Source organism: Uloborus diversus, chromosome 8, assembly GCF_026930045.1.
Source record: "Uloborus diversus isolate 005 chromosome 8, Udiv.v.3.1, whole genome shotgun sequence".
In the NCBI taxonomy this organism is placed as follows: domain Eukaryota; kingdom Metazoa; phylum Arthropoda; class Arachnida; order Araneae; family Uloboridae; genus Uloborus; species Uloborus diversus.
The window spans coordinates 67,185,174-67,201,345 of record NC_072738.1 but is presented as its reverse complement, the minus strand read 5'-3'; the positions used below and the strand labels follow the sequence as shown (position 1 = coordinate 67,201,345).

The 16,172-nt window shown below is 34.8% G+C and overlaps 1 protein-coding gene across 1 annotated transcript in view; it reads left to right on the top strand.

The window, feature by feature from the left end:
• The window catches only part of LOC129228406 (solute carrier family 12 member 6-like), a 75,380-nt gene that overhangs the window by 19,611 nt on the left and 39,597 nt on the right, over positions 1 to 16,172 (top strand). Inside the window, exons 10-15 of the mRNA XM_054863085.1 lie at positions 690 to 788; positions 6,329 to 6,386; positions 7,132 to 7,250; positions 10,710 to 10,884; positions 13,022 to 13,120; positions 15,165 to 15,284. Of these exons, the coding sequence (XP_054719060.1) occupies positions 690 to 788; positions 6,329 to 6,386; positions 7,132 to 7,250; positions 10,710 to 10,884; positions 13,022 to 13,120; positions 15,165 to 15,284 (670 nt within the window). The remainder of the gene's footprint in view (positions 1 to 689; positions 789 to 6,328; positions 6,387 to 7,131; positions 7,251 to 10,709; positions 10,885 to 13,021; positions 13,121 to 15,164; positions 15,285 to 16,172) is intronic.

Sequence of the window (16,172 nt, the reverse complement as noted above, 5' to 3'; positions counted from 1 at the left end):
GACTTTTTACTGCAACTAGAATTAGTGAACATTTTTAGTGTTTTTGCTCTAATTTCGAAAATTTGAGGTGATACTTCTCTCTCAGAAGAAATTGTTGCCACCCGCCCTGTCTAGTGATCAAAAGAGTCTGACTATGATGGAGAGGTCCCGGGTTCGAGTCCGGCTCGGGCATGGATGTACTTTCTCTCTCCTGTCCTTGTCCTTCAATTGTGTGAATGTGTTGTTATGCTGTGAATGGTTGCCTACCCTATAAACTGGTCCTTATGGCATGTGTTTACTGTGGAAGTCGGACATCACACCAAATTACGGTGCAGTTGGAAAAGTGAAGCAGCGCACTTCGAATTGCCACACGACAACAACAACAAGAAGAAAAAACTATTAGATTCAAAAAGGAATTTATAACGTAAGGTCCATAGGTATTGGCCACTTTTGGCAGGTACTACATTTAGCTCTGGAAAAAATTTGCAAAACTTGGCACTCTGACAAATGTCCGTCTCATCTTCCGTCTCATCTTTTCTGACCAGACGAGGGAGGCAATGGGTGCAGTGTGCTGCTTCTAAATAGATGCACTTTCTTACACACATAAAAGTATGATTAACATAGAGAGCGGCACCTTCAAATTTGGAGAAAATTGCTATTTTTGTTCGTGTTTGAGTCGGTGATCTCATCTAGTCGCTGCTCTTTTTCAGGTATCATGGCGGGCTCGAACAGGTCTGGAGACTTAGCTGATGCTCAGAAGTCAATTCCAACAGGAACTCTGGCCGCACAACTCACCACCTCTTTTGTCTGTATCCTTTAATGAGCCGATGGAAGAACCGCGACACAAAATAAGCAAAAAAAGTGCTTTCTTTGTAATATACAAGGTGATGGACCCGGTTTCCAAAAAAAATATATTTTTTCTAACTACTTCACATGTAACAATAAGTGATGCATGAACGTAAAGAGAAATATAGTGGTTTTTCAGTTACAAATGCGCGATGTGCGGCATTTTTGCTGCACGACAAATATCTCATCTCTAGCCTTATTCGTTCCATACATTTTGTACACTGTTAAAAATTCAGGAAAATTTGCAGGTAACTATTACGGTAAAACGGAGTGATTGCAGTACAGAAAGATAATATCGTAAATTGTACTTCAAAAAATAAACGATTGCAGCGCTAATTTGTACACCACGCACCTTATTGTGCGAGGCATATATTTCTCTATTTCCGTTCATCTTACGCATCTCACTTGATATGGTGTATAGCGAAGTGGTCTTGAATCCCGACGGCGCAGGTTCGGACCCAACTGTGGCGCCTCGTTCCTTGTACTCAGTACAACTAGCCACAGCGTTCTCGTTTTTTGTATAGTATTTTACGGTAAAAAGTACTGGCAACATGGATGCCAGTAAGTTTTACCGTAAAATTTCTGGAAAAAATTTAACAGAGTAGTATTACACTGTCAATGGCTCGCAATGCGTTTGTCAAACAATATTTTGTCAATGATTCATAATGGTGGCTCAGTGTCACCTGCGGTGTGTGACAATTTGAGAGAAATTTTATGCGTTCAAAATATTCAAGTCAAGAGCTGTCAAGCAATACTGAATTAATTTTTCTGTGTAGATTAAAAGAAATTTAATTTAAATATTAATGGGTCGGAAATGTATTAAAATGTACGTACAATTTTACTTTCAAAAGATGATTTTCCCGAAACGTCATAATTAAAAACTCGCGTCCTTTTTTCTATAAAACCACTATACACATTACATAATGCAACCACATTTTATTTAAGTGCTCACAATTGTACTGAAGAGAAATTTTTATTTTAGGGCTCACTTTTTCGTACACAGATATTTTTATAGTAAAAAATGGCCTTTTTTCATTTAAAAAGTGACTATTGGTTAAAATTTAATAAATTAGGAAACTAAACAGAATTTTCTTAAAATTGCACTTCAGCACACACTTAGATATCTGCTAAAAGCACAATAAATATACAGTCAAGTGCCCACATTTGGGACACAAATCTAACTTGGGACATTTTGCCAAATTTAGCTTTGAAACCTGGTACCACCTGTCGGTATTTCACCAATAAAAAAAATGGAGTTACAGAATAAATTAGTAATTATCTTTTGAGGTTATGTGAGTTAAACTTTGATGCATAATCTTAATGGGTTAGTTTAATAATTTTGACCATTTCGAAAAAATATGATATTTTTAAGTAGGGTAGACCGAGGCAGTTTACGCGGATTTTTTTCAATGAATTTTCTAAATTTTATGTTTTAACGTAGGAAATTTTCGACAATGCGGTTTTATAACGCAGTTTATGGAGTTAAAATTGGTATATTCAGTTGCTGTTCAGTATATGTTTTAACCGTTAAAAAAATTATTTCTGAATCGAAGTCAGTTGCGTAAACTTGCCCCAGACTTGGGGCACGTTTACGCATATTTATTTTGACACCTAACATGGCTCTCTTAGTGTTTTGAACTTAATATCTTACCATCGTTAAAATAAAGCAAAGTTATTACAGACTGAATAGAGTATAAAGTAAAAGCTGAACGGGCATGAAGACTGCACTACATGATTGTAAGCTATAAGGTACGAATTTGTAACTCAATTAAAAATTAAATGATGATTTTCAAAACTAAATAGCCTGAAAATATTTAAAAAATTTGCGACAATTCTTTGCAAAAAAAGGTTCAGCGCACGTTTAGAAGTAGGAGGAACTAGAGAGGTTTGACCCATAGGAAGACTTGACCCATGAGGATTTTTTTTCCATGAAAACGATGTTCAGGGAAATTTTAGTCATATTATTGGTTGACCAGTCACACAATAGTATTTTGCAGGGATAAGCCATTTCAGAATTATCGCGGTTTTCAAGAAATTCAGTGTTAAATGATACTGCACCTAAAAACTAAATTTTGAAGATTTTGGAATTTTTTTGATTTTATCCTCCAGTTTTGAGGGAAAAGATTTTTAAAAATATACATGTTTTAGTTACTTTTCTAGGTATCTATTGATATATAGTAGTTTATGTAACTTTAATCTAAGTTGCTAAAAATTTAAGGTAAGCAAAAGAAAGCTAACTAGGGCGCTTTGACCCAAAGACTAATTTGATAATTTTGTTTAATTTGATGTTTTTTTCAATGAATTTTTATTTTTGAACGGATAACATATTATGTTTTAGGCCTAATGATTTGATTTCATTGATCTAAGCTGCTAAAAATTTAAGATAAACAAGAGAAAACTACTTAGGGAACTTTGACCCAAGCTAACTAGGGAGAGTTGACCCTAAGAATAACTTGGATGTTTTTTGCAATGAATTGTTGTTTATGAAGAGTTAAAATATTGTGATTTAGTTAATGTTTTGCTTTTATTTCAGCAATAACTTTAATATTTTGAATATGAAGGAGCATTTTTTTTTTACTTAAAGAGTAACTAAAGTAGTTTGGCTTAATAAATTGTTTTTATTTGACAAATAACTAAAATACTAATGATCTTTGAGCCCAATGATGTATATTAATAAAATAACTGAAATATTGTTTAGGTCTTTACTGATAAAGTTTTGATTTATACTTCTCCTTTTTTGATGATATACAATAAGATTAATTTTAAAAAAATCTGTAACACTTCACCTAAAGAGTGAACATTTGTTCATTCACTTCAAGTATCACTTATTGAAGCAAAAAACACCACCAAACCTGCGATTTTTAATTTCAATATCTATGAGTCTTCTTACATTCATGCGAGGGATCTTGTCTCCCTAGGTGTTGGGTCAAATCTCCCTAGCTCTAAGGACACTTGACTCATTTACAGGCGTGGTGAATATAATTTTTTGTGCCATTTCTACTTAGAAATATGCTGTTATTTTTAACCATAATACTTGGCAAAATGGCAAACTATTTATTTGTATTTTTTATTTCGTTCTTACTATTCTACAAAAAAAAAAAAAAAAAAAAACTTGGGTCAAGTCTCCCTAGTTTCCCCTAAAACACAGTAAAAACGTGCGTAAAAGAGATCAGACGTCAACGCATAAACTTGCCCTTAGGTTACCTACGCTAACTGAGCAGCATCAGTTTGAATTTGTTGCACATTTCATCTCGGCTGTGTACCTATGCCTTATTTGGGAAAAACCATTTCCACTTAATTAATTCAGTTTAACTAATTCATTCATAAATGTGAGATATTGAAAACACGCTCCAAATTTGGGACATTGTTCCAAGTTAGAGTACTAAGGTATAAAAAATGTTTATAAGGAATATTGAGGAAATAAAGTGTATAATTGCATTAAGAAAAGAGCATATATACAAAAAAAATTTAAATGATGACCATTTAAAGACAATAAATGTGTCATAACATAACAGAACAGAAAAGTTGTCATTGTTAAAAAAATTGGAGTCTATTGATGAGCAAAAGACATTTTCCCAAAATATTGCATTTGTTGGTTCTACTAATGAAAATGAGTCACAGGGTAGATGCGACTATTTTATTTGTTGTGAGTTTCACGCATTATGAATTAATGAAAATGAATGTAAAATGAGGAATATGAAGAGCTAAATATCAGCTGTATTAAGAATTATTTTGGTTCACCCATTGCTTTTATGCCTTCAAATGTAGAGAGGAACGCGGAAATATTACATTCAAAAGATTTAAGAAGACTGGGGAGACTTGCAATACTTTCAGGGGCAAGTATACATTCTGAAATCTTTAAACGTTTACAAGTCTATGTTATTTCTATAAATGATATTTTTTCTTTATTAAGTTGTAAAATAATTTTCTTGAAAATGATAGTTATTGTCCCAAACTATTACCGATTGCTCCATAAATGAGAAAAGGCTCAAACGTTAAGTGTCTCAAGTTAGGAAGGGGGATCCCTAACTTGGGACAATGAACATTTTTTGTTTCATTTTTAAAGGGACATACCTATCAATACGTTGTCCTGGGGTACTACTAAGGCACATCCTAAAAATAGAATGCTTCTTTCGAATGGAAAACATATAATTAATATGCAACTAAAAATAAAGTTCAAAACTGTCTCAAATATGGGCACTTGACTGAATTGAAAGTTCCTAGCATTAAAACTTTTTGAAAAAAAAAATGGTACATAAAGTTTAAAGTTTTAACATCGCGCGTATACAGCGTTCCTATTCCCCTCAATGGTATTTGTATCAATTCATATCTCCTGCTCAGTAAAATTTAGAAGGGTGAGACAGTGAGAAATGGATGTCCTATATCCAACGGTACAGGTATTAACCTGGTAGACACTGACAGTTCGGAGAAAATAAGTTACAGACACACAGACAGACGTGCATATGTTTTAGTAGTATAGACTAGGGGGCTACGTCCTGCTCGCTTCGCTCACCAACCCGATTGCCACCTGAGGTGGGTGACAGTTGATGATTTTAATGATATTTTACAGTTCATATCTCCGGTCCCCTTTAGTTTAGAGGAGTGAGTCAGGGCGGTATGACTTCTCCTGAATGTTTTTTATCTAACGGTACCAGTATTGACCTGGTGGACATTGATAGTCTGAAGGCGATAGCGTTACAGGCACACAGACAGGGAGACAGATGGGCACAGGTTTTAATTGCATGGATACGCAAATGAGTTCTTGAAGTTGCTGTAGTGTTCTCGGCATCGTGTGTGATGAACAATGTTCTTGAATAGTCTCATAAAACGAAATCACACAGCTTGTGAAACGAACTGGATTGTAATTCAATTCCTTCTATACGCTAATTGGATGTTGTTCGTGTAGCTAGATATAAAACACAGTTGCAAAGGGTGGCTATCAATGAGAAACTTACTCCTCAGTTTATACTACTTTCTGAGCGATAAAATTGTTAGTTAAATTGTAAATGCATCAATTGTCTGTTGCGTCCGCCCCCATATTTTACGTTTTGAAGCTTACAAACAATTTGATAGCTATTAAAAACTCAGCATCACAAATTTTACAGACAACCTGTAAGAAATTCTGAAACTGCATGGGGGCTATAAATCTACATGAAGCTTAGATTATTTCATACTTTTTAGTTCATTTTAAAAACATGGTACATCAGAAATTTTTTATTTCATTAATGATTTTGTAACGAGCTTTGGAAGGAAAACATGCTGTACCTTAACTTTTGGATTTGTGTGTTTCGGCAGTTACAGCGATAAAATGCCAAATTCGTAAAGCATTAAGAAGCATCATGACGTTAAATTAGTGTTTCTTCAACACGAACTGCTAAAATTAATTCCTTTAATAAAAACATAAAAACCCGTACTACTTATCAACTACCACGAGTTGCTTTATGAGGATTATCATTACAATATTAGTTGATTTGGGAAAGTTGAAAGCCTTAACAGGTTCTAGATATCTCTGGCGTGTTCCTATTTGCTGGTTCTTTCGACAATCTATTCCTTCGTGACAAGTAAGCACTAAATCCTATTACTTAATATTATTCTTATACTTTAATGATACTGTACAAAAACAGCTTGCTTTATGTACGTGCATCTCATATACCTATCATGCCTACCTATCATGCTTATGCACGTTATACTCTGTATAAATAACATAATCTCACCATTATAAATCGTAAACTGCATTGACAAAGCTTAAACTGAAATAATTTAACTGTTCTTATATATCCAACAGTACCTCACGTAAGCTTGCTGTTTAATGCAGTGGTTCATAAACTTTTTTGAGTTAAAAAGCCTTTACGTAATTAATATTTTCTCTAGGCCACCCCTTAGTCGCAACCCACCGGAATTTCTTAATTTTTTCTAAGGTTCTTCTTGAGCAGAGTGTTCTTGCATGATTATGCTTCAGAGAACAGAAATGGAAATACCATTTCTGTTGATAATCGCTACTTATACTTGCCAATATTACAGCAAGTTTTTCCCTTTGTTTAAATTTCTACGGCATACTCTAAGGGACAAAAACTAGAAAATTTGGCTGAAATTCAAAATGCCATCTCCAGATATTTTGCTCCAAAGCTAATTGATTTTCATTGATCCGCTACTGTAAATTTTCCCACAAGTTGGCAAATGAGTGTTCATAACGAGGATAGTTACATCATTGATTAAATATAAAAACTTGGTAACAATTTGTTAGAAAAAATGGACATTGGCGTCTGTTACTGTCTTAATTGTTTAAAATTTTTCCTACCCCACCAGATTTGGAGAGAGCATAGGTGGCAACTTAGCAGTGGCGCAACTTGCCTGGCCACACCCCTTGGTCATCGTGGTGGGATCTCTCCTATCCACCATCGGTGCTGGCATCCAGTCCCTTACTGGTAAGTTTTAAAATTACACAATCCATAACACAAATTTGGACACCACTTCTATTTGCATTTTTTCGAAACATTGCACTTTCATGCAATATTTTGGAATACAATTTTTCATATGAGTTGTGACAGTACTGTTTATCAGCCGAATTATTCCCGAAATTCAAGTTTGTGTACTAAACAAAAGCTGTGAAGTATTCTACGTAAATTTTGCAATTATAAGTGGAAAGCGAAGTTGTTCACCAGAGCTGACGCTGCCCAGTGTCAAAGTGATAAAGATACCGTGCCAGAACCTTGTAGTATAAGATCCCACTAGGCCTGACCTACCCTCATCGAGTTACCAAAAATCGTCACCTTAGATGAAGAGTAAAAGTTGTAAATAAATCGTGAAAGTAAAAATTTCAATCTCTTTCACTTGAACTAATTAGGGTTGCCAGGAGTTGAAAGAAGCCTACAAATGAGTAAGTTTCAATAATTCAAACTTAAAATTGCGGCAAACATATGATTGGACCACTTTTGCTTGGGCAACCCGATACCATCGGTTTTGTAATACTTTGACCTGCATTTTTTATATAAATATATCGAAACTCCATGAGGGTAAATTACTCATTTTTGGGCACCTTTTAGCCTCTGACAACCCTGATTAGGGACCGGAAAAAGGTACGAAATCTTACTTTAACGTTTTCTTTACAGCTTTTACTCTTCATTTACAACAACAATATTTATGGAAACTCCATGAGGGTAAATTTCTCATTTTTGGGCATCTTTTAGCCCCTGAAAACCCTAGTTAGGGACCGGAAAAAGGTAGGAAACCTTACTTTAGCGTTTTATTACTGCTTTAACTCTTCAGTTATGACAATAATTTCCGGAAACTCGGTGAGGGATAAATTATCCCACTCTTTGGGCACCTTTTAGCCCTGAAAACCCTGATTATGGACCCGAAAAAGGTAGGCAACCTTACTTAAGCATTTTATTTCTATCTTTTACTCTTCATTTATGGTAACAATTCTCGGAAACTCAATGAGAGTAAAATACACATTTTTAGACACCTTTCAGCCCCTGGCAACCCTGATTAGTTAACGTGAAAGAGGTAGAAATTATTATTTTCGCGTTTTGTTTAAAACTTTTACTCTTCATCTGCTGCAACAATTTTCGGAAACTCGATGAGAGAAGGCCAATATACTGGTATTGGCAAAAGCAGAATCAAAGCACGAAAAAGGAAAATCCTTTTATAAACTTTGCTTAAATTAATCGGAAACATTTGTTTTTAACAAATAGAAAATGGAAACAGATGAAAAAAATTTAAAATCATAGTGATTTCTTTTATTGTTTGCCAACAATTCATCGCTTGAAAAGAAGAGCGACACTACTAAAAATTTCCGATAATGATATTTTTAATTGATATTACTTTTAAAAAATTGCATTTTTTACATGGAATAAAGACACAACTCGTAGATGGCAACTCTGAGTAAAACCTAGTTTGACCTAAATTTGATTAAAATGTCTAGGAACTTTAAAAGGCTAGCACAAAAATTGCATGGAATAAACAAAAAGAATAGTATTAACCGTTTTTAAGAGGCATCACAATAATTAGGAATTGTTATGAATGAAACAACAAATTATAAATGGCAACAATTTAAAAAATGATCCTTTGAAAAGTCGCTTTTTTGAGTTGTGTTTCTTCTTTTCAAGCAGCGAATTAAATTGCGTGAAATGCTTTAATGAAGCAATCGTATTTGAAAGCTTTCCAATGTGATCTATCTTTCCCGATGTTGTTTAACTCAGCAGTAAAACTCGCTAAAAATTTAATCAAAATCTGCCTCCCTTATAGCAATTAATTCCAAAATTGAATCAGCTCTTGTTTTCGTATAGGTTTACTTTCATTCAAATCGTAGCAGTACTTCTTGAGGTATAGCAATCGCAATGAACAAAAAAAGAACGTTTGATTGCATCACTCCCCTTAGAGCTGGTTGACATCAAAATTAAATCAGCTTTTGCACCTTTTTCGATCGATCTGAGAACTAATCTTTGATTCCGTTCGTAACTTTTTGAGATATAACAGTCGCAAGTAACGAGAAAAAACGGTCAGTTGCTCACCCCCTCACCCCCCCCCTTTCAGATAATATCGCTGAAATTGAATCCACACTTTTACCCTCTAGAGAATACATATGGACCCCTTTTTGTTTGACTCCGGTCATTTGCTCCTGAGATATATCCCTCACGCATATCGGAAAAAAACGTTCAGCTGCCCCTCCCCTTGGAGGAATTGACGTCAAGATTTAATAGGCAACAATTCATATGAAGGTACATAATCTGTTTCAAATTTCAAATTTCATTCGATTTCGTGCAGTAGGTTTTGAGGTAGAGCTACCAAACATAACCAGTCACACACAGACAGACATTTTCCAAAGCGGATAAAAATATATTCAGCACGAATCCAAGCGTGCAAATCCTTCGAAATTCGAAAGTTTGTAAAAAGGGGATTTTCTCTGTTTTTTCGAAAAAGAAAAATTTCATACAAATCAAAAATTACGTTGTTGCAAGGTAAGATATTTCGAAACTGGGAAATATTTCTAAAGACAGCGAGTGTTCCTAATTTAGAAGTTCGTAAAATCAATCGCCGTCTTTATATGAATGTACACTTGTACGTAAGTGAATTGAAAATAATTTTGATAAAACAAGAGATGTCTCTTCATCAAGACGAACAAGATCTGAAACCTGGAGTTACAGCCGCAAATCATAAGTTTAGTTGTAGAAATTCAACAGTGAACAGTAAAAAGGCAGATAAATAATTGAGTTCAAAGTTACAAAAACAGAGGTATTAACATCAGAAAACAGTAGAAACTGAGAATGAAGGGCAAGTCTATCTTCACACAATTTTAAAATGAATTCATTGTGTCATGTTTTTCTGAACTCAACTGAGAACTTAAGTGCTTGTAAGCTTTTTGCTTGAAACACTGTTCTGCCGTGTGAAGGTAAAACGCAGTAACTGCAAATTTTTATTTCTTTATTACTATTTTCATTTTTGTAATCTATTGTTCTTAAGCTTTACTGTACAAGTTTGCTTATTTGGTTTACGCTGAAATTAAAGCACGAAAAAAATGCCAAATTCCATAATTTTCCTTTTGTTAGTATGGACTTCAAAACGCATATCTTCAACTGTCTCAAAACCTAATTTCTGTAGATACTGCTCTTTACCTTCCCATGGCAATGTTAATCTTTAATGAATTATTAAAACACAACAAACGCTGCTCTTTTGCAATCCGGATCTTTAACCTCTCGGTTACCATTTACTTTTCTCCATTTACCTTAAATTCCTCTGAAACAACATGTATTATATATAAATTGGAAATCTCGGTAAACTCTTCCTTAAAAACTCTAAAATTCTATAGCATGCTGAGCATTTGATGTCATTTCTAATGTTCTTCCGGACAAATGACGATTCTCACTGCCATTTGTCGTCTGCAGGTGCACCCCGTCTTTTGCAGGCGATCGCCCGGGACGGCATCATCCCCTTCCTGAACGTGTTCCAATACAGCAACAGCCGCAATGAGCCCGTGTGGGCTCTCTTCTTGACGCTCACCATCTGCGAGATGGGCATTCTCATCGGGAACCTGGACCACATAGCCCCCATCCTAACCATGTGAGTCTTGCTTGATTTTTTTTTAATCCGAATTGCTTATTATCCTCACTTGACGTTCCTATATTGACCCCCCTATTGTTTCCCCTATTGACGTTCCGGTTCCTTTTTCAATGTTCCCACGCAATCATCATCCATATTTGTAATGTTTTTCAATTGTTACATGTATTTATTTATTTCATTTTACACAAACTGCCGAATGGCAACACCTCATTGTTGAAAAGTAAGAGACGCACAAGATCGTGTTCGATAGATTTTTAATTCAATTGAGCGACGACTTCTTGAGGTGTAACAAGGTTATGTGTGATGTTAATAAAGTTTGATTGATTTTTATAATACAATGGAGTATATATATACGAAATTAGGGAGTTGGTTTATGCATTCCCTACTTCCTCCTTACCTTAGGTTAGTTTATACCTTATAGTTTTGTCATGCCTCGACGAAAACTAACCGATGAAGAACGTGCTATCGCACTAATTACGTGCTAAGATGCTGTCGCAATTCGGATTGCGAAAATATCTTGCCAGCATTCAAATAAAAAGGTCCCGAAGGACCCATCGCCAGACGCAGATGTTTTAATTTTTTTTTAAATTCTCTTCAAAGCGCATAGCTATAATAAAAAAACATTAAGATATAAAGTATACAAAACACTTTAGCATATATAATAAGCTCATATGGACAACACTGGCAAAGAGTAAATAAATATAGCACTGGTTGGTAATTAATAAGCTCGTTTGCGAAGATCAAAACACCGGCTCATTAAAGATATCTTTTACCTCCAACAAGAAAGTTCTGCCTGGTATGTCTGGAGAAATAAGAGAGGATCATTAAACGCATTCCGTTATTTCCCGGGTAAATGTGGATCTTCTTCCTTCCTGCTTCCTATGAGCGTAAGCGCTGGGTTTTCACTGTCCACCTCTGAGAAGCTGAGCTATGGCCTTGAGCAAGTCCAATTCTTTCATGGGAGAGCAATCTGTAAGAAAAGGAATTGCTAGGCGCAGAATTGGGCTACCATTGCAACCCCTTTTTTTGGAGAGAAAATCCTGCACCGTTTGTTACTTCTTACCTGAATTATATTGTTCGCCAAATGAGCAATAACACTGCAAACTAAATCCGCAAATTCTTAAGCCGTTTTTCCTCACCCCTATTTCAACAAATGGAATCGTTCAATCGGTCGGGCAGCGGAGCTCAACTTGTCAGAAATCGGCAGTAACCAGAATACACTAAGCGAAACGAGTTTGTTTACTTGCTGGTTTTCGTCGCTAAGGTTGCTGGATGAAACCGCTTTCTCTGGTTCAAACTCTTCTGACATGTAAACAGTGAATTTTCTAACCTTTTTTTTTAACTGTAGTGGGGATTGTCGAGGTACAATAGTCTCTTATGAACGCGGCTGTTGAGGGTGGAACTCTTGCCCTACTCTTTACCTGATGGAAAGTTCACTAGTCAGTCATCACCTGAAGGTGGTAATGGTCAATTGCAGAATTCAATACAAACGGATTTTTTTGGGTAAAGGGTTCGTTTTTGCGTTGACTACCTTTTGCAATTCCAAATTCCGTGAAAAAAATTCGTGTCAGGCGGCAGAAATTTTTTGCCTAATAAATAAACCAAAATATATATGTATTTTCACATTTACTTTGATTTAGTTATAATTACCTCCACTTGTATTTTGCATTTAATTTTTTTTTTAATATTTCTTTTTCTTTAACGTTTGTATCCTTATGTTGAAAAAAATCTTTAGTGAAACTGTGTTGATTGTTTTTCTAGAGTATCATAATCTTTCTATTTGTTGTTAATATTTTTATGGCGAATAGATTGTTTGCTTTTTGTCTTGAGCGCATACTTCTTTTTTAAAAATGGCTACCAAAAGTGCAATAGACGGTATCATATTTTGTGACTTTAGTAATCAGTGGTTTCTCTTCAGATATCCGAGATTATAGTTGGGGCAAGCCTAAACTGGCAGCATTGTGATGACTATGCAGATAATGAAAACAGCATTGCAACGCTGCCAGATTAGATTTGCCCCAAATATAGAACTTTAGCGAGTACCCCATAAAAATTTCATCTTTAAGGACCATCTTGTTCTACCTTATATGACTATTGCCATGCCTTTCTTACTGACGATATTATTTTTCTTTCATAGGTGTTTCCTGATATGTTACATGTTTGTAAACCTTGCTTGTACCTTGCAGAGCTTGCTGAAAACCCCGAACTGGAGACCAAGATTTCGATGCTACCATTGGCAAGTATTTCCAGGCTCTCTGGTTTAGTGATTGCAATGAAAAATATTTCTGTAGTTGTGCATTTCTTGCTCTCCTCGAGTAAAGGTTTTTCTTTCTTTGTTTTGAAACAAATCTATAGCAACAAACACCATATAATGTATCTTATAGCGGCACAATAAATGATGAGTTTTATGTATATATAAACTTCATAGAGATTCCAAACATGACTCCAGCAGAAAAATTGTTGTTTTATTCGCTGCTGTAGTTATAAGATATGCAGTTTACGGTTATTCTACTGAACAATAACCCAGCCTTCAATGCTCTCCAAAGAGAATGATATTTGGTTTGAATGAAATATTTTATAAAAAAATTAATGCATGATTCAAAAAACAAAATATGCTGCATTTAGACTTCGTTTATTTTAACGAAAATTATCCAGTAGGTGAGCGAAAAAGTTCTTCCTTTTTAGTGACAATGAAGAATCAAGAATATAAATGTGCATTTTAGTCATTACTACCGGCGACTCTTTGGAATATATTAAGTAGTAAATGGGCTCACACGTAATTAAAAGAATCTATGCTTGATTTGTATATTGAAAATAACCTAGGATGGACGTTTTTACATCATCAAAATGTCAAATTATTCGCTGACTAATGATAGAAACAAATTTTGTAACTGCATATTGCAACAAACGACTTCACTGTCGTTCGACTGAATAAACGACTTCACTGCTATTATTTTTTGCAGGATGACCAACTAGCAAAACTATGGGTAGTCAATACAACCCCATCCGAAGGACAGGATGCGGTAAAATCTTCCTAACCAATTTCCATGGTTTTTAACAAGTAATGAAAGCAACTTGAGAGCTCTATTAATCTGTATCAATAAATGAATGTGTTGCTTAACAAACACTGAGAACTGTTTTATGTGAGATTGTCAAGAGCCTCTTCACAAATTGACTCTCTTAGCGTTACGACATAAACTTAAAGTTTACAACGGCTAATACAGCTGCCCTATTCTTTTTTGTCGAGCTCGTACAACAAATCATGTATGATTCGTGCTTCTTACACTTGCCACTGCCACAATATAATGCCTTATATGAGTTTCGAGATGCTGCACAATTGACGTCTTTAGATCTGCAATATAAGAATCGTCGACATATTTCCAGTAACCATTAGAATAAATATTCACAGATCAAAGAAATGATAACATTTAGATGTGAAGTTAAATATACTCCAGCGGAGAATATAAAAAATGCTAGTTTCTTTAAATACAGTGAAAAACTTGAAAAAGCATTTTTTGTGGAGCAAATGTCATTTACTTTTTTGACTTTTAAAAATTTAAATAGTAATCTAAATGCAGTTGGTTTTATTGAGTTTATTTCATTTCTTTTTTATTTTTGAAACATCCCATTCCCCCTTCCATAGTTTTCTTCACCTTACCTCACCTTTTAGTGATACGCTTGAGATCCCTTCCATACTCACAAACACTTGGCATTTGTTGTATTATGTTTTAAGATTGACGCTTTTAAGCTATGACTTTTCATATTTGCGATACAAATATACTGACTAAAAAATGATGCAATTATTATATCATTTAGAGAATTTGTATCGCATTTTCGGCAGGAAATTTGCGGATAGATAGGAATACTGAGCAAACAATATCTATAAAATATCAATAGAATTTCTTTAAATTATTGAGTATTTTTAATGTATTTTCAGTGTTTTTAATGAAACCTTAGAAAAGATAATGCCTCCTAAATATAATCTAATATGAAATCGTTCTCTAAAAATTAAAAAAAAAAACTCTTTGAAAATTTTTATTGTGCCAACAAGTTTTGATGCTTTTCCACTTTGCAAGTGTGCATGTGTGGTAGGAGGAGAATTAACCATTGCCAGATTGATGGGTTTAATATTGCGCATTGATCACTTCTGGTTTTCAATGAACTTCCGTAATGTGTTTCCTGGGATGATGCTAGGAAGCTAGGGCTGAAAGAAAGTACGATTATAATGAGTTTTTTCTCAAGTCTGATGAGTAAATTAGAATTTTCAAATTCTGTTTCAGGGTTGTCTCACTACTTGGTGTGATACTGTGTCTAGCAGTTATGTTCATTAGCAGCTGGTATTATGCCCTGGCTTCCATGGCCCTGGCAGGACTCATTTACAAGTATATCGAGTTCATGGGGTAAGTTCAGCTTTTTTTCTTTATATAATGTAATGTCTCCTCCTTCCCCCCCCCCCTGACTCTTCAGTATGGAAACTGAATTTGATTTAATGCGAATTAATTGTCAGTGTACTTTTTCGGGGTTTTTTTGATTAATAATGATCTGTGGACATCTAGTCTCAATAATCTCGTTATTGAGGCGCCAACGCCGATGTATTTATGAGTTCGTTGGTTTTAGAGAGTAAAAAGGGATTTTTCCCCGAGAAGAGAAGGAGCAAAGGGAGTTGAGTGACAGCTCAAGTGCTCACAAAGAAAACAGTTAACATGCAATGATATGAAATGATTATCTAAGAAGAGATTTTGTAAATGTGTACAAAGTATGCTGATTAGTAAATTAGTTTAGTCTGTGATCTTGGTATCTTTCTCATTCATTTGCGAAGTTGGTTTAAAAAGGCCGTAAGACTTTCACCAAGATATTACAATGCAATTAAAGTCGAAGATTTATCTTTGTTTTCAATTAGTAAGCAAGGGCTCAACATTTTGTAGTTTTGATATAAAATATTTGAGAATATTTCTGGAAGCATGAATTGTTTTGCTGATGATGCAAAAGTTATGGGGATTGTAGAAAATGAAGAACAGGAAAAACAACTTCAAGAGGATTTAGATTATATTACTAAGTGGGCGGATAGGTAGGGTATGGCAGTTAATGTAGGGAAATGTCAAGTGCTACACTTAGATCATGAAAATAAGCGTACGAGTTATCATTTACAGGGTGCAATCATTAGTCAGGTAGAAAATGTTATTGATCTGTGTATCTTAATAAATCAGGTCTTCAAGTTTAGTCAACAGTGCAGCATTGCAAGTAACAAAGACAGCAGAATGCTTGGGTTTATCAATAGATCTAGTTCA